Source organism: Hibiscus syriacus, unplaced genomic scaffold (assembly GCF_006381635.1).
Source record: "Hibiscus syriacus cultivar Baekdansim isolate YM2019G1 unplaced genomic scaffold, ASM638163v2 tig00110402_pilon, whole genome shotgun sequence".
In the NCBI taxonomy this organism is placed as follows: domain Eukaryota; kingdom Viridiplantae; phylum Streptophyta; class Magnoliopsida; order Malvales; family Malvaceae; genus Hibiscus; species Hibiscus syriacus.
In genome coordinates, this window is record NW_024062722.1 from 676961 (window position 1) to 695514 (window position 18554).

The 18554-nt window shown below is 35.6% G+C and overlaps 1 protein-coding gene, 1 non-coding gene and 3 pseudogenes across 2 annotated transcripts; 2 read left to right on the forward strand and 3 right to left on the reverse strand.

The window, feature by feature from the left end:
• Positions 1-354: 354 nt before the first annotated feature.
• Positions 355-2030, reverse strand: LOC120123704 (annotated as a pseudogene).
• Positions 2031-4405: 2375 nt separating this feature from the next.
• On the reverse strand, positions 4406-4949 carry LOC120123665 (annotated as a pseudogene).
• A 1012-nt stretch (positions 4950-5961) lies between these two features.
• On the forward strand, positions 5962-8635 carry LOC120123612. Its single transcript, XM_039142464.1, has 4 exons — positions 5962-6362; positions 6436-6610; positions 7642-8070; positions 8226-8635. The coding sequence occupies exons 1-3, from the start codon at positions 6014-6016 to the stop codon at positions 7715-7717; spliced, it is 600 nt and encodes a 199-aa protein (XP_038998395.1). The 5' UTR covers positions 5962-6013; the 3' UTR covers positions 7718-8070; positions 8226-8635.
• Positions 8636-8650: 15 nt separating this feature from the next.
• TRNAQ-UUG lies at positions 8651-8721 on the reverse strand. The gene has a single exon. It is a non-coding gene; the product is annotated as a tRNA-Gln (tRNA).
• A 5145-nt stretch (positions 8722-13866) lies between these two features.
• Positions 13867-16697, forward strand: LOC120123583 (annotated as a pseudogene).
• Positions 16698-18554: the final 1857 nt, after the last annotated feature.

Consider the following 18554-nt stretch of genomic DNA (forward strand, 5'->3'; position numbering starts at 1 on the left):
ACTAAATCATACTACAATTGTCATATTTTTATCAAAACTAATATTTCGATTAAATTGTGTGATCACCTTATTGATCAATTAAAATTAAATCAAAATGTCTATCGGAAAGGAAATTATATAACGTTAGTGATGATTTTATTAAAATGTATAATGTTAGTGATGATTTTACTAAAATATATAACGGTATTAAAATATTTAGTGATTACAATGAATAATATAGTAATAATTTGGTGACTAATAATATAATTTATCCTAAAATATATTACGTTTTGTAAATTCCCAAATTACCCTTACATTGAGGGAGTATTTTCTCTGTTAATTTCAAGTAAACATCCTCAAAACATAAGCTAAATTTCAATCTAGTCCTGAAATTTGAAACATTTTGAAAATGATATAATTCAATCCCAAATTGATTTAATATAATTCTTTCTAATGCACTTTTAAAATATAAATAGTTTTAAACATATAGTATATGATATAAACTTTAACCTCAAAATTAAATAATTAAACGAACCCAAGAGCTACATCCACGTCTCTCTCTTGTACGTGTTGTGGTAGTTCCGGAGCTCCGACGATGTTTTACGGCACCATGTGTCTCTCGTTGCTTGGTGGAGCTCCGCCGAGGCTTTGATCTTCTGCAAAACATTTAACGCCCGATTGTTCATCAGGAAAATGCAGCTCAAGGCCGTGTCTTTGTAAAGCTTGGATTTTGCTTCGACAGCTGAATCCAATAGTTCAAGGATTCTCAAAACTTGTCCCACAAATGGTGAGTGATCGTCTTCTTCCTTGTCTTTCTCTCTGTCAGCGTCGTGATTCCATGGCCTGCTTGCTCCTTTGGAATGGTTCTAGAAAACTTGCTCTATATATGGTTTCTCTATACTCATCGCATGCATACTTGACGTAATTCATGGTGTAGCGAGTCAAGGGATGAACGGCTCGGCCAGGAACCAGGGTTTATCCGGTGTCGGATTGGATTGCATTTTCAAGGTCACAGAAGATGCAAATGGCGGTCTCTCCAATCAGACAACGAGTCCGGCTTCTTTCGTTCCGGAGCAACTGGGAACATTCTTTAGCTACCATGCCGTCGATGGCGGAAAGGTTATTGCGCAACTTCTCCTATATGTCCAGCAATTTGAAGAGTTTCTCCGTCGAGCGCTTGACGGTGGCGACCGCTTCCCATTGAGAAGCTGGATAAACACGCGGCTAACGAGCTTGCTGAAGAGGGCGGAGGATAAGGAAATGTAATCGGAGAAAATGGTTTCGACAAGCTTACGCTCGCCGGAGAAGTAGAGGTTAACACATTGTTTAAACGCCGTGATCCATGGAGGAATCTCCTTCTCCAAAGCTTCCCATTGCATCTTTTGAGCATCGTCAATTCTGATCTTCTGGTATCCAAGCTTGTTCAAGGATTCTTCAATTATGTTCCTCCTGGTAATCATGTAAGCCTCGCAGCATTCAGATTCATATCCTCCGAAGATCATCTCCTTCGCAATCCTATTCAAGGTGATCAACACTCGATGAGAATAGCCCGGATAGTTTTGTTCTTAGCCGGAATGAAGAAGAAGATCGGCCGATTGATATTCGCCGGACTGATCCGAAGCCTCGGATTCTACCATGAGAGACATGAATTCATCCTCCAAATAACACATAGCTCGCTGCTGGATCTTACCGATTCGGTTGATCAAAGCACGGTGATCGGAACCGGAATCTGACAAATTCCTGTACAATTTTGATATCTGGTTCACAAGTTCAAGAAACTAGCCATCGTCCTCGACGACCGATTCATGGCTACATATTTTTTCATCGACAAGATCGAGATACTTGTCGACGAAGTCGGGAATTTCGATTTGGACGGGCAGTCGTGACAATAAATTGTCGATATCCTGGGAGGCTTCATCCAGGGCATATTTGGCCTGGGGATCTCCTTTGTGATCTTTGATCTCCTGGGTTTCTTTCTCTGGTTTGAGCTTTGGCCGTCTTCCATGGCTGAAAATCCTTAGAGGGAAGATTTGAGTGAGTACTTTTTTCATGGTTTTGTCGGAAGGAGAATTGATATGGTCGTAGGTGGCAGTAATGTACGGAGGGTTAACGAGGAAATGCTCACGTGGTCAGCTTTAATATACACATAAAAAAATTATAGATTTTATTATTATTTAAATAATAAAATAGATAAAAAATAATCAAAAATATTATTATTTCTATCAGTTTTGTTATTATTAGATATTTTACTGGTTTTAATAATATATCTTGTAAAACAATACCCAAAATATTATTTTTTTATCAAGTTTTTATACCGCGTTTACCAATATTTATAATTAATAATAATAACAAAAACGATAACACCTTTTTTTAGCCGTATATTAAATCTGTCGCACTGTAGAACTTTCGCGTTAACCACATCACTTTGTAAGTATATATCCTAACATATATTATAGGGTAAATTGCACGTTTAGTACCTAAATGTGTAAGTTTATCCTAACCTAAATTATAATCTAAATTAAAATATATTAATTTTATAAAGTATTTTTAATTTATATTAAAAAATTTAAAAATCAATAAAAAAGAAAAAAGTAATAGAAAATAAAATAATTGCAATATAAAATATAGAATGTAATAAAACTACATTTATATAATATAAATGTATTTTCTTGATTTTTTGTAATATATGTTATAAAAATTAAAAGTTTAATGAAGAGAGGATATAAGATAAATTAAAAATGTTATAAGAATATATTTATATTATAAATATATTTTAATTGATGTTATAAATTATATTATAAATGTTTATATAATATTTTATTATTTATGTATTAATTAGTATATTTTTATTAATTAGTACATTTTAATTGATGTTATAAATTATATTATAAATATATTTTAATTGATGTTAAAAAATTAAAATCTTAAAAGTATATTTTGCATTTTTTACTCGCAAAATATTTTTGCTCTTAAAATTTTATCGATGTATATTTTTTAATATAAGATCTTGTGTCTGTCTTTAAATGTGTAAACATATAATATTTGTCATATTATTTTTTGTCACATTTATATTTGATCATATTGTATATATGTTTCTTTTATATTTTATATAATTTATTTATTCTAATTTCATTTTAAATTTATCTATCTAAAAGATTAAAAGAAATCCTAGCCACTTTCTTTCTCTTCCTCTCTTATTTTTTTTTTAATTTTTTATAATTTGTGTTAATTTTATTGATCAGTTCGATTTTTCTTCTTTAATTTTGTTTAACCAGCGGCGAAATTAATTTTGATGCTGACTGTTGCCCGTCGGTTATCTTTTTTTCTTTGTTTTTAGTTTTTTAATAAGAATAATTATGTTTTTGTAACATGCTCTATGTCTTTATAACACATTTATATATACTTTTGTGTCACGTTTTTCCTCTGTCTTTTGGTAGTTTACGGTTTTTTGTCGTGGTTTTTTTTTTTTCTAAGGGTTGGATTTGACATCGTAAATCAAAATGTCTCTTATTTGTTATCATGATGGCTCTTATTTGTTATCACGATGATCTTCCATGCTTTGAACTTTAGGATTAATTTGGATATGCGTTTTACGTTCGTGGAAAATTTTCTCATGTCACTTGCCTTTTATTTACGATTTGTCAGTGGTCTTTCAGTAGCTCCAATCTCTTTTGTGGTTCGTTTACCGATGCAATCAGATTTATTCGTGTCTTTATTTTATTCGAGCTTTTTGATTAGGTTTTTTAGTATTTTCCTTCTTTGGTCCTTATGTGATCTAAATGACTAGTTTTTATCTCAATAGTAATAGAAAAATGTCATAATTATATTTTAGATTTACAGTTATACTTGTAAATCTTCGGTGTAATTTTTGATATTTTATAATTTCAATAAAACTAACGACTTTTTATAAAAAAAAATTATCTATCTAAAATATGTTTATAAAAGTAATTAATATATTTAATTATCTAAATCCCCTGCACGGCTACAAAATATAGTAATTATAAAAAGAAGTGTAAACTAAGTCAACGGTTACTAATGTTTGGGTTAGAGTTTGTTTTTATCACGAATGTTTGAAAAATCATAAATCGGTCATTAATGTTATCATTTGTTTTAAAAATGATCACTAATATTATCGTTTGTTACAAAATGATTAATCGACGTTAACCGCCATTAACAAACCGTTATTGCAGTAATTCTTCTTCTTCTTCTTCTTCTTCTTCTTCTTTCTTCTTCTTCTTCTTCTTCTTCTTCTTCTTCTCACCCATTACACAAGGCTTTATCAACACCATTCAAAGGTTTAATATGTCGCACAAGTCTTCAGGTTGGGTATATAACATTAAATTCTCAACAAGTACAATCAACTAAAAAAGGAATTATTCCATAAAAAAACAGGATTAAAGCTGACGATTTAAAACAAAACCTAAACTCCGAGAAAAAAAAGAGAGAAATGAAGGCTAATCAGTAATGCATGACATAACAATTATACTCGAGTACTCAACAACAACATCGATCCCCGGTTGCAGGATCAGAACGATGAGTTTTAGCCTGAACGTATCCTCTAGCAAACCGGGAAAGTCCACTCCGATCACCGGCATCTCCCTCACCTTGGAGAACATAGTGTTCCTCCCCAGTATCGTTATAGTGCTGCCATTGTATTTACCTTCCATGAAAGCGAAATTCATGGCCATCAACAGCCCAACTTTCTGCTGAGACGCCGCGGAGTAAAACCCCTGTGCTCTCCCCACCATTTTCGAGCTGATCATCGTTAAAGGGTCGTCTATTACGCTGATCATCCCGAACGTCGTCAACGAGTTCTTTGACGGCATAACCACGGGGACCGCCGTTGGGTTTCGCCCCCCACGATGTCGTGCCAGTAAAGCTTGAAGTGGCTTAGCTTTTCCATCTTGTTAAGCCCCAAAAGCTTCCTGTTCACGGGAATAGAAACGGTGAAGAAGAAGAATAAGAAGATGATGAAAAGTCTAGCCATGATTCTGCGGTGGGAATTTCAGAAGACCCTACTGTAATGGAGTATTTGCTGGGTTGTTTTCATGTCCTCCACTTAATGATTTATATAGTATAGTGATTAAGCAAGCTTCTAGAAATTATATTTTTATATTGTTTTTTATGTTTATTTCTAATTACCAACCCCATTAACGTTAAATCCACTTGTTTTTGTGCATGGGCATTAGGTAATTGCATGGGTGGTAATTTATATAGGAGGAGGAGGAGGAGGAGGAGGAGGAGGAGGAGGAGGAGGAGGAGGAGGAGGAGGAGGAGGAGGAGGAGGAGGAGGAGGAGGAGGAGGAGGAGGAGGAGAACGATTTGTTAACGTCAAGTGACTATTTTATAACTAACGATAACGTTAGTGACCATTTTGTAAGAAATGATAACATTAGTGATTAATTTGTGACTTTTCAAACATCAATAGTGAAAACGAACACTAACCCAAACATTAGTGACCATTGGCGTAGTTTACCCAAAGAAGAAAAAAACCATTTTTTAATTATTTAATATTTGGATAAGGTACACAAGTGATCACGAGTATAAAGTACTAATTTATTAAGTCTATTAACTATTAAAAGTTATAAATGATCCTCTAATTATATGATATTATTTTGTTGAATCCTTCAACTATTAAAAATTATAAAATGATCACCCAACATTATATTCCAAACTCATATTTTTCCGTTAAAAAATTGACGATATTATGAGATAAATATTAATGTACTGACTATAATATAATAAAATCCGATCATATAACTCAAATAGGTGGGTGACCATTTTGTAATTTTTAATAGTCGAATGATTTAACAAAGCAACATTCTTAGAGGAAAATTTTATAATTTTTAATGGTTGAAGGACTTAATAAATTAATATCTTATTGTTGGGGACCACTTGTGTACTTTACCCTTAATATTTTGGAAAAGGGTTTGGCCCTGGGCACCGAAGCAATCGTGTAATTAGTCCACAAATCTTCACTTTTGAAGGAGCAAATCCAATCGCACTGTCAAACTTCACTTCAGCACCTAGAAAAATGATGAGGTACGGCGTTTCAAGGCGGAGGCGGGCTCTGGTACGCTGGTTTCTGATTCTCTGCGCAGCTTTTACTTCCATAACCTGGCTCATGCTCACACTAAGATCCCTCGACGCACCGCCGATTACCACCACAACCGCCGCCAACGGAGCCATGCTTGATTTGCCTGCCCAGCTGGAGCTCCGGGAGCTTAAAAGAGACGCGTCTTTGTCTTCGGCCGAGGCACCCGTTCAAGCTCGGGCCAAGACCTGTGCTACGGTGGAGGAAATGGGCAAGGGTTTTAAAGGGAGGATCGTGAAGGAGACTCTTAGAGTTGGAAGAGTTATTCAAGCTCACTTTTCTAGAAATGGTAATCTTTTGAATGTATATTCCTTTTGATTGAAGGAAATTTAACTCGGATGTATTTTTTTTTATACTTTCAGGCGCTCCAAGAATACGTGAACTTCCTCCGGAGCGGTTCTGTAGACATGGGTTTGTGATCGGAAAAAGCATCGGAAGGTGGTTTTGGGAACGAAATGTACAAGCTATTAACCGCCCCTGCCTTGAGTGTAATGCCGAACCGGTTGCTGATCATTGGGCAAGCCAGGCATATTATTGGTTCTTTCTCAATCCTATCCGTTTTGTGTTTTAAATGTTCTTATTTGTAGGGCTGTAAACGAGCCTAGTGGAGATCGAGTATTGGTGAGTTCGAAAAACTTGTCAGCTTGAAGTTTTCAAACTCGATTTGAACTCGAAATTAAAAATTGAAGCTGGATTCAAGCTTGAAAAAACTTGAACTCAGAACATTCTCGGATTAACTCGATTGACTCACGAATTCGAGCTTAGTTCAAGCTATAATTGTTAATATTATTATTAATTTGATTTAGAAAATTAAAATTTTAATATATTATCTTTTCAAGTTGTCGTCGATTTTTTCGAGTCGGTATCAAGTAGTTCTCTTCAGCTCGTTAATAACTCAAGTCAAGCTCGAACTTGAGTCGAGTTCATTTGATTCTAGTGTTGACCGAGTTTTGACTGAGACGAACTCAAATAACTTGCGATTTGTTACAGCCCTATTTATTTTTCTAATGCTTTACAAAACGTTTTACATGTCATTGCAGTTATGCCTGTCGTGCTTTTCTTGTGTTCATTTATGTTTTTTTCACTTGTCTTTGTTCAGGGGTAAATCAGTGTTTTTTCAGGCTTTTCATCGTATGCTTAGTTAAATCAGTGTCTTGATCTTTATTTCTTCGTATGCTTAGTTAAATCAGTGTTTTTTCAGGCTTTTCCATGGAATATAAGGGTTTAAGTTTTGAGGCTTAGTTGAGATAAAGTTTTGGGTCTGTGAAAGATGGATGGATGTTTCTTCAATTGATTTTGGATATGTTCTGATGGAAACTGGTTAAATATGCTTTGAATTTCCAAGATTTCTGAATTTTGATGTTAATCATGGTGGAATGATATGCCTTCACATAATCAAGAGTTGATTCAGTAGGATCAAAAGGCAGTGGACAGACCGGCCAACTTGAACTTTTAAAATTTTAGGAAGATGAATATGAACTTTTAAAATTCTAGGGGGTGAGAAAACAGAATTTCAATAGAAAATGTAAAGAAAAAATCTAAAATATATGATAATTTTAAATTTTCAGGAAGCCTCGACCCGCCCTTGGTCCATCTTTGACTGCAGGCTTAGGAAGAGAAGCTGCACTGTTGGTTCATTCCTGACTGTAGAATTAAGAAGAGAATCCGTCCCCTCGGTCCATCCCTGACTGCAGGCTTAAGAAGGGAACCATCTGCTGCAACTGATGAGCCTAATTATGGCAACATGGCTCACACTTGATAGTGCAAGGAGGATTTGAGGCAAGCCTAAAGATTTCAGACTTCATAGTCAATTTTTCACTGGTGAGGTACTCAGGGGCACAGTAACCATGTGTTACATGAAGGAGCTGAATGCCTCACCGGTGGAAAATTGAGTACGAATTCTGATATCTTTAGGGGTGGTCCTATTGGATCTGATTACTGGACATAAAGCTCGCGATGACAACCGTGCTCGTGAAGAACGATTCCTTGTTGATTAGGTAATACTTTGATTATGTACTATTTAGCCGCACCTGGTGATTTGGATCATTCAAATCTTTCTTAGTTGATGGCTGAAAACACAGAAGAATCCGAGTTCCAGTTGAAGATACTTTGGAGCAAATGATTATGTAGATATATTTAGAAAATTTTGTAGGCGCGATCGATGTTGAGAGACGGAATGAACATTTCGAACGTAAAGGATCCATTGCTGAGAGGTCACTTCTCCAAGTCAAGCATGAAGAAGGCCCTAGAGGTGTCCTTCCTATGCATTCTTAGAAAATGCTAATTGCAGACCCTCTATTAGTGATACAATGCTTGCTCTTGTTTACTTGACTTCCCATCCATATGGCGCACATGAAGCAGCTAAAAGGGTTAGCGTGAAAGTGCCCGAGAACGAAGAGTCTCCCACGGAAACAACCAGGATGTTAGAAAGGGATTCCAACAGAGAGCGAGCCGTTGCCGAGGCCCGCCAAGATGTTGGGGGAGCGTCGGACGGATAAACGAAATCAGAGCTCGGGAAATGCTTCACATGCGTCAAACTGTTGTTAGATGTTGATAAAAATTACAAAAGTGAAAAAAAGGTCCCACCGGGAGTCGAACCCAGGTCGCTGGATTCAAAGTCCAGAGTGCTAACACTACACCATGGAACCATTTGTTGCCTTGCAAAATGTATAAATTTTCAACTGTGTAAATATCAACAACAATGCTTTCTTCTTTTACCATTACAAAAAAATAATAATAAATAAAAATAATAATAATAATTTAATTCGAATTTTATAATTGGATTTGACTAAAAAACATTTTAAATAAAATTTGAATAATAAAGTATGATTAACTCAAAAAATTTTATTGACTAACTCAAATGTTCACTCCTAATTTTTCCTACTAATAATTCTTTTGTCATTTTAAGTAATCTTAACTAGGGATAGGCATGGGACCTGAACCAGAAGTGTTCTGATCTGACCTGATCGGGGGGTTTTTCTAAAAAAAATTGAGTTCGGGTCGAGTTTTTTAAATGTGATGTTCGGGTCGAGTTCGGGTTTAGGGTGAAAAATACCCGACCCAAAAAAAAATATAATTTTACCTTATATATTAAGGTATAATTATAATAATATCCCTCTATATATTATTTTCAATTAAGTCATTGTTTTTAGTGAATAAAAATAATATTTTTTATTATTATTTCGGGTCGGGTTTGGTTTTTAAGTTATATATCGGTCGGGGGTTAGGTGAAATCTTGTTTCATGGGGTCGGGTCGGATCTCGGGTGGAGGGGTCATAGTTCTCGGGTCGGGTGGACAAAAAAATCTGACCCAACCCGACCCATACCTAATCTTGACTAAATTCAAATCGCATCCTTCTCTAATATTAAAAAATATTTGTAAAACTTAAATTGAAAATAATATCTATGTAACTTTAAATTTTATTTTTTAACAATAAATTTATTATTTTATAATTTAATTCTTTATTTATATTTTATTTCATTTTTTATTATAATTTTATTTTTGTAAAATCTTTCTTCCTATCATTCCTGGATTATTTTATACTCTCATCTATTTTTTCTCAAATTAAAAAAATTATAAATATACTTTTAGTTTTAGATTAATTTATCAAAATTTAAAAAATACAAAAGTTATAGGTAAAAGGGTACTAAATGCCTAATTAATGTGACCCTTGAATTCTTTTTACACTCGATGTGACCCTCAAACATAGAAAAATAACCTAATCCATCTCTTACATTATTTGGTATCCATTTACCAAATATATATGTAAATGATTAAAAAAAGTCATTAATTTAAATCAATTACATCATAACATTAATAAGGGTAAAATACATGAATTATCCTTAATGTTTGAGTAAGTTTTCGTTTTTCCTACTAAAGTTTCAAAAGTAACAAATTAGTCAAACATTATCGATTTATGATAAAACGGTCACTTGACGTTAATAGTCATTACTAGGTTAACGAAATGCTGATGTGGACGTTAAAGTGACTTATAGGACAACGTTAATAGTCCTTTGACCTCACTCTGCAATCCTTTTCCCCGACATGGAGGGTTCCGAGTTGCAAATCTATTACCTTGCTTAGCGGGAGGCACATAAATTACATTAGCTGCAGTCCCCACATCTCTCTTTTCGTATCTCTAAGTTTATGGTATTTGTTTCTCAATGATCAGTTTAAGCTATTTTGGGAGAGACTTAAATCATTCTTTATGGAAACTTGAATGTGAATGTTGGATAGCTGCTTTATTCCTATCCTTGAAGTCTCGGATCAGGGCCGTGGCAGGGTTTTCGGGGCCTTGTACAATTCTTATAAATGGGCCTCTATTTTTTAGATATATTCGATTTCGGGGCAACAATAGTGGCGTTTTCTTGACAAACGCCGCAATAGATCCATCTATAATGGTATTTTATCAAGCCGCAATAATGGCGTTTTTTAAAAAAAACGTCGCAATAGGTCCATTTATAGTGGCGTTTATTGGTAAAATGCCACTATATATATATTTTTTTGGGGCCCATTTTTTGGAGGGCCTGCGGGTCGCGCAGTTCGCGCCGCCCCAGCCACGACCCTGTCTCGGATGAAAGTTGGGATTTCAAGAGCATGCTTGACCGTCCTTCGTGTTCTGAGCGACTAAAGGCATGGTAATGAAAGTGAGGCGGGTCTCTTGAAATCGGATCGGCGGTCCCTCCAACATATGTTAAGGAGGAGAATCCTTTTATATCGGTCCGGCTAAGTCGGCTCTTGACTTTCTTACTGTCCTATTTCTTGCTGAGGGGCTCCCAATTGTCTAATACGAACACAAAGCTCTTCGACCTCCCCGTAAACCTGCTCTGAGGCCAACACATAGTAAGTAGTACCTTGGGTCCCAGTCAAAGGAGTTCCAGTTTCTTGCCTTCTTCCCCCTTGGAGACCAAGGCATAGTTCTTCCTGTGCAACCATAGCAGAGTATACCCTTTTTATGTTTGAAATGAGCACGTTTAATTCCCTGCTAAATAAACTATTTTTAATATATTTGCATCACTGTATGGATTCCAACCCATATTTTCAAGGGTTAGAATATAAACTTCGTTTGAAGATCTATGGGTTGACCTTAGTCTTTTGACCTACACCGATTTCGTCATTGTTGTCGTCATGGCCATCATACGTTCGGGTGAGGAGTCAACGCGTTCACTTCCAAGTGAGTAGTGCATCTCAGTTTTATCATATCGGCAACAACAATGATGTGCTGAGCCGATACGTGAAGCTTCAGATCTTCCACAATTAAAACTGCTGCAAGCTTCGCTTCAACTCGTTGCCGTAGGAAGGTTGGATGACAAGATGCTTCTTGTCGACATAAACTTGTTGGAAAGTAAGCTTCATTTCTCTCTTCGGAACCTGCCCAAAGCCAAGGCATCTCTATCGGCTGAAAGGACAACAGTTGATGCAATTTACGTGCCACCGCTCAATAGGGTAATATAGACTTGCAACTGGAAAATCTTCCATGCCGAGGAAAAGAATTTTAAAGTGAGGTCCACGGTGGTCAAAATGGTTGTCCATGTGATCAAACTTGCCATATAAGTCACATCAGCATTCCGTTAACCTAGCAACGACACTTAACGATGTGTGACTATTTTATTATAAATCGATAACGTTAGTGATTAATTTATTTTTCATGCATTCTTTCAAACTTTAATGAGAAAAAAAGAAAACTTAATCATATTCCAATTGTCTTTTTAGTCATTGTTCCAAGGGACGATGCTATGAATTTCACGGGGGAAGGAAGGAGGGTGCAATCTGAGTAGAGGTGCATAAAAAATTCGAATATTCGATTTGCGTAAAAAATATCTGAAATTGGATTTGGGAAAAATCGTTTTTTTTAACCGGATAGTATAACTGGTTTGGGAAAAAATTGGGCAACCGGATTTTTTACCGGATTAAAAACCGGTTTGAAAAAAAACCGGATAAAAAACTGGTTTTTTATCCGGAAAAAAATCCGGTCTGGGGTTTAAAAAATTGGATGACCTGATTTTTACTGGATTAAAAACCGAATTTTTTTCAAACCGAAACCAGTTACATCATCCGGTCCTCCAAACCGATTTTTTAACTTAGTAAAAACAATTTTTTAATTTACTCACTGAATTTTATAGATTTAACCATTTTGTGACTTACTCTGTCATTATTTATTTAGTGTTGTGATGATATATCATTTTTATTATTATTTAATATAAAATAATTAAAAATATGACAATTAAATTACACCGTTCCTCACTAAAATTTACTATCTCTCCCATTTTGTTCATCCAATTATAAAACAAAAAAGTAGAGATAAAATGGGGGGAAGAAGAGGATTCGAAATGACGTCGTTTTAGTGTATATTTGATTTTTTCAAAACAACATCGTTTTGATGCTTGTATCTTGTCATAATACAATTAAAAAGTTAACGACAGATAGGGCCGGCTCTGGGCAGGGGCACCCACCCAGGGCCCATAATTTTAATTTATATTAATTTATCATATTTTAATAAATTAAATTAAAAATAGGGCCATAAATATTAATATATTATTTTTTTAATTAATGCAAGAGGACCTATAAACTTGTTTTTTATTGACTTATTGTTCTCATCATAACGTTAAAAATTATATTAATATACTAAATTAAAAGCATGGTCCATAAATATTAATAAACTAAATTAGAAGCAGGGTCCATAAACTTATTTCTTATTGACTTATTGTTCTCATCATAACGTTAAAAACTAAATTAATCATAATGTCAATTTTGAAAACTATAGAAATAAGGGGTTTGAAGCTAGTATAGATATTGCTAAAAGTCTTGCATTAGCTATGAACATAGAGCCAATTTTTTCGACTAAGCGTCGTATTTTTAGAAAAAGACAATTTGATAAGAATGATCATGATGAAGAAATGCAATCAACAGAGGAGTCTTTTAAAGTTAATTATTTTTTTTTTTGTTGATATGACGGTTGCTTCTTTGAAAGATTGATTTGAGCAGTTAAAGATTTTTAAAAATTATTTTGGATTTTTAATTGATTCTACAAGGTTGAAGTCATTGGATGACAATAAATTAAAAGAATGTTGTAGTAATTTTAAGATTATTTTTCTCATAATAATTTGTCGGATGTTGATGCAGATGATTTTTATTCTGAAATGAAAGTGTTGCAATTGACTTTGCCAATGTATTCATGTCACGCTTGAAGTTCTTGAGTTTGTTAAAGCTAGAGATTGTTATCCTAATGTTTCAATTGCTTATCGAATCTTATTAACAATGATGATAACGGTAGCATCCGCAGAAAGAAGTTTTTCAAAGCTGAAATTATTGAAGAGTTACTTGAGGTCAATAATGTCACAAGAATATTGAATGGGCTAGATATGTTATATATTAGAAAAATATGTTGGAAAACATTGATTTTGACACTATCATCATGATTTTGCATCAAAAAATGCTCGAAAGTAATGTTTTTATAAGTATTTATATGCTTAAATATGCTTTTTGACATTTTGATATTGTAATGAGTTAATATTTATTTAATTTAATAAAAAAATTAAAATTTTATATTACATATTTTTCAATATTTTTTAAAATTATGGCCCAATTTTAATTTTGCCCCGGGTCAAGAAAAAGTCAGAACCGACCCTGACGACAGAGTGAGTAAAATGATTCAATAAACGAGTTAAAAATCAAAAAATACAGTGAGTAAAATCCAACTTAAAATTGTTAAAGATGTTGTTTTGTTTGCTAATGAAGACACTAATGGGGTAATTTGTGATTTTAGACTTGAAATTATTAGTTACGTGAATAAATTTCTACAAAAAGAAAAAGAGAACCCCCAACCAGCGTCCTCTTTCCTCCGCGTTGTTCGAAAAAAGTTCATGCCTTGTCGCCGATTCCTCCACCACTCGCTCTAACTCAGTTAACCCATCCTGCCTTGACTCAGTGCAACCACGGGTTTCCATTTCTATGCTTAAAAGCTCCTTCCTTTCTTCTTTTTCTCCTCAAATATCATCTTTTAAAGTGAGCTTTTTGTTGTTATTCTGAGAGTTAAAAAGAGATGTATGTGGTGCCGCCACCCCAAAGACCGGATCCGGGTTCCATCGGCGGCGGGTCGGGTGATTTACGGGTTTACCAATCTTGGAAAGGTAGCAATGTAAGCTTTTTTGTTCTGTCTCCTTTTTTTTAGCCTTATAAATCCCTCATTTTCCTCTTTCTATCCTATCCATGTACTGATTTTCATTACAAGTAATGGTTTAAAATACATTGAATTATGATTTCTTTTTCGCCGTTTGCAGAAATTTTATTTCAAGGGAGGTTTATATTTGGACCAGATGTAAGATCATTAGGGCTGACTATTTTACTTATAGTAGCTCCAGTCTCCATTTTCTGTGTATTTGTTGTCAGCAAATTGATGGATGATTATTCTGATCACTGGGGTATTTCAATCATGGCTGTTGCTGTTGTCTTCACGGTTTATGTAAGTCTCTCAAAGGTTTCCATGTTTTTGAATGAGTTGTTACATTCAGGATTTAATTTGCGGTTGCAGCCGAGTTTTTGGTCGAGTTGTGTTTACTTGAGTGCAGACACACCGGACTGCTACTGCGGGTATCGCGGTCGTGCAATAAAGGGTTTGGACGGTACCGTTACTACAATATAGCGGCCGCTATTCCCGATAGCAGACTGCTATTTAGATCCCTGGTTACATTTGAAAAGCTTCTTATTAAATGTTAGGAAGATTATGGTACTATGGTGTCCTACTGAGTTGGGATTCTAGGAGGATGAACTGTGAATTTTCTTTCCTTTCACATTTTTCCCCATTAAGTGTTAGTTCATGATGGTGGTAGACTCCCTTTAGTTTGTTGGCTAAGGTATATAGACTAGAATTTGTAATTTTCTATGATCGTAGCTTATAAGATCTCTTTTTCTTTGCCTATTCTCATGGCGGTTTAATGTATCATTAAATAGTGGGATTGCGGTATCGATCGAGATTACATTTATGAATGTTACAAGAATGTGATGGAATTCTAGCATATAAGTAAAATAAGATTGTGCCATTTCAATTCTACAATGTTTTGGAGGATCTGTGTGATTTTGTTAGGCATTTATTGGAGTTTTGGACAATCTATGTGATTTCTCTAAGACAGATATTGAAGCTCGTAAATGTTTTTTTTTCGTCTTTCAGGATTTAGTTCTTCTATTGCTACATCTGGAAGAGACCCCGGTATCATTCGCGCAATGCACACCCTCCGGAGCCAGAAAGTTTTGATGGAAATGCAGATGTTGGCTCTGGTCAAACTCCACAGTTACGACTGCCACGCATTAAAGAAGTGGAGGTCAACGGAATCACCGTGAAGATCAAATATTGTGACACTTGCATGCTTTATAGGCCTCCTCGCTGCTCACACTGTAGAACGCTTTGATCACCACTGTCCTTGGGTTGGCCAATGTATTGGACTGGTATGTCACCATTTTCTTTAGGCTGCAAGACATGAATCCTAACCATGGCTTGTGGCTGTAAGATTTTCATATTACAAATGGATGGAAATCGAAATTGCTGTAAATGTGACATTTTTCTGATTTTCGTTTTTGTACCTTAGCTCATCTAACGTCTTTTATTGTTTGCAGCGAAATTATCGGTTCTCTTCATGTTTGTCTTCTCAACAACCCTTCTGTTATATTTGTTTTTGATTTGCTGGGCCTACGTTCGAAGGATCATGGAATCAGAAGAGACAACGATTTGGAGAGCGATTGATTAAAACCCCAGCTTCCATTGTTTTAATAGTTTACACTTTCATCGCAATGTGGTTCGTTGGTGGTTTGAGTGCCTTCCATTTGTATCTGATCAGTACAAATCAGGCAAGATACTTTTCCTTGGCTCGTCATAATAATGTTGCAGAGCCCGTTAATTTGTTAGATAAGTGTAACACTTTGTGTTTCTTGATTTTGCAGACATATGAGAATTTCAGATATCGATACGATCGTAGAGCAAACCCTTATAACAAAGGAGTGGTTGAGAACTTCAAGGAGATATTTTGCTCCTGCATTCCATTATCGAAGAACAATTTCAGGGCAAAGGTGCCCAGGGAACCCGTGTTACCAACACGACCCGGTGGCTGAGTTATGATCCGAATATGAGGAAGGCCGTGGACGACATAGAAATGGTAGGAAGACGGTGTGGCGATATTGGTGCTGGCACCGATCATTGTGAAGGGCAACTCGCGAGTGACCGATTAAACGTCAAGGAGGGTGAATTAGGAGAATTATCTCCGGATATCAGAACTACAGTGGATGACACTGGCGAGCGTGGTGGTATACATCCCGGCGGTCTAGTTGGGGTAGAAAAAGCGGTCGATGGGACATGTCACCGAGGTTCTTGCTTTGGCAGCTAGAGTGAGCGAACCGAATCGAGCCGTTGGAAGTAGCAGCAGCAACAATTTGACAACCGAAAACCGCCGAACATGACCTATGCTGTGTGATATCTGATGTACTGCTAAGATTCTTTTTCTTGTTTCAGTCATGTGTATTACGGGGACATTTGTTTCTGGGTTTGCCAGGGTGTTTGGAAAGTGTTGGTTTGGCCCTTTGCGCTTTGAGGAAGAAATGGTGTGTTGTACCTTGTACGAGAGTGTTTTTTTTTTTTTTTGAATTTTGACTCTTTTTTTGTATTTTAGAGTTATAATGCTCATTTCACCTCTGTTTTCTGTATTTTTTTTATTTGATTATGAGTCATGTTGATAATAATATTTGGGGTAGCGGTTATAGATGGTTCACTCTTTTTGATTTGAACTGTAGAGAGTTGCGGTTGGAGATTTATGATGGATTTGCAAACGGTTCTTAGTCGTATGGTTTTTAACGATTTCTTGAGGTTGAAGAAAATGATCTCGAAGACCCTCTCTTAATCTTGGTTGAGAGGTTTTATAACAATTTTTAGTGTCAATGTCAGAATTAGGGTTATGATAGCTGCTTACGATTGTCTGACATAGATTTACTCTGACATATTACGTGAACTTGTCAGTAATCTGGTGAAGGGAGGATGACCGGTAATAGAGCATAAGACTTTAGAGTCGGTGATCAGTAGAAGATACCTTGAGAGGACTCTTCTTGATCGGAAACTTCAACTTTTGGTGGAATTATTTTTTGAGAAAGATCGGAACGAGGTATAACGTATTAACTCTTTGTAATAAGTCTATATCATTATTTTTCAGGGTGAAGTACACAAATAGTCCCCAACGATAGAGTATTGTTTTATTAAGTCCCTCGGCTATTAAAAGTCACAAAATGGTCCTCTGAATATAGAGTATTGTTTTGTTGAGTCTCTCAACTATTAAAAGTTATAAAATGTCACCGGACTATTCAGTATGTTCAAAACTCGTCCTTTTCCGTTAAAAAAATTGACGATATTCTGAGCTGAATGTTAACCTGCTGACTATGATATGATAAAATTTGATCCCAGAATCTCGAACTTAGTCATCATGTTAGAGTCCAACTTAGACAATCGTCAATTTTTAACCGAAAAGGAAGAGTTTTGAACATAATGAATGGTCGAGTGACCATTTTGTAACTTTTAATAGTCAAATGACATAATAAAGCAACATTCTATAGTCGGGACTTATTTTGCAACCTTCAATTGTTGAGGGACTTAATAAAGCAATATCCTATAGTCTGGGGACCATTGTGAACTTTACCCTATTTCTTAATTAACACCCCCGGATTAAATCGATTATTTTAAGTATTGTGGTTTACAAGGCAAATTGGTTTTCATATGTTATATTAATGCTGGTTTTGGTTGTACCGGACAACAACTAAAGGAAAAACAAGAATGCATTGGAAGGCTGGCTTGACTAACAAGTAACGTGAAATTCAACCTCTTGAACCTCATTGTGGTTATGTAGGAAATCCCCATATTTTCGTTGGATTCTCTCCTTATATTTCCGTAGTTTCCATGGGAAAATATTATACATACGTTGACAAGAAGGGCATACATAGTAGGCATTAAATCATCTCTCCCCCGGCTCGATGGGTTGCGGTATTTCAAGGCCGAAGGTCCGAACAGCCTCGGCATGTCTTCGAAACAATGACGGAGCTGTTGCGGATGATGTCGTCTTGGTGTTACCTACAGAGCATGGTATGCCTATGGAGGAGATGGATTCAGAGGGCAAGGAAGGGCCCGAAGACGAACTCGAGAGAGACGATATCATCGAGTTCCCTCGATCGCCGAGTTTCAAGGTATTTTGCACTCATGAAAACACCCAAGGTGATGATAATGCAGAAGAGGTAGAGAAGGGCAAGCAACAGTGTGATGCAGAGAATGACAACAAGGCATGCAATTAGTTTATTGGAAATTATAGACTTAATGCATAGAAACTCAATTATTATTATTATTAATATTATTATTATTATTCTGAAATGAAACTCAACTATTAGCTATTGAAGAATAACTGAGGTTCTTATTTGGTTTGTTTGCAGCAGGGATCAAGTGATGGAACGAGGAAGAGA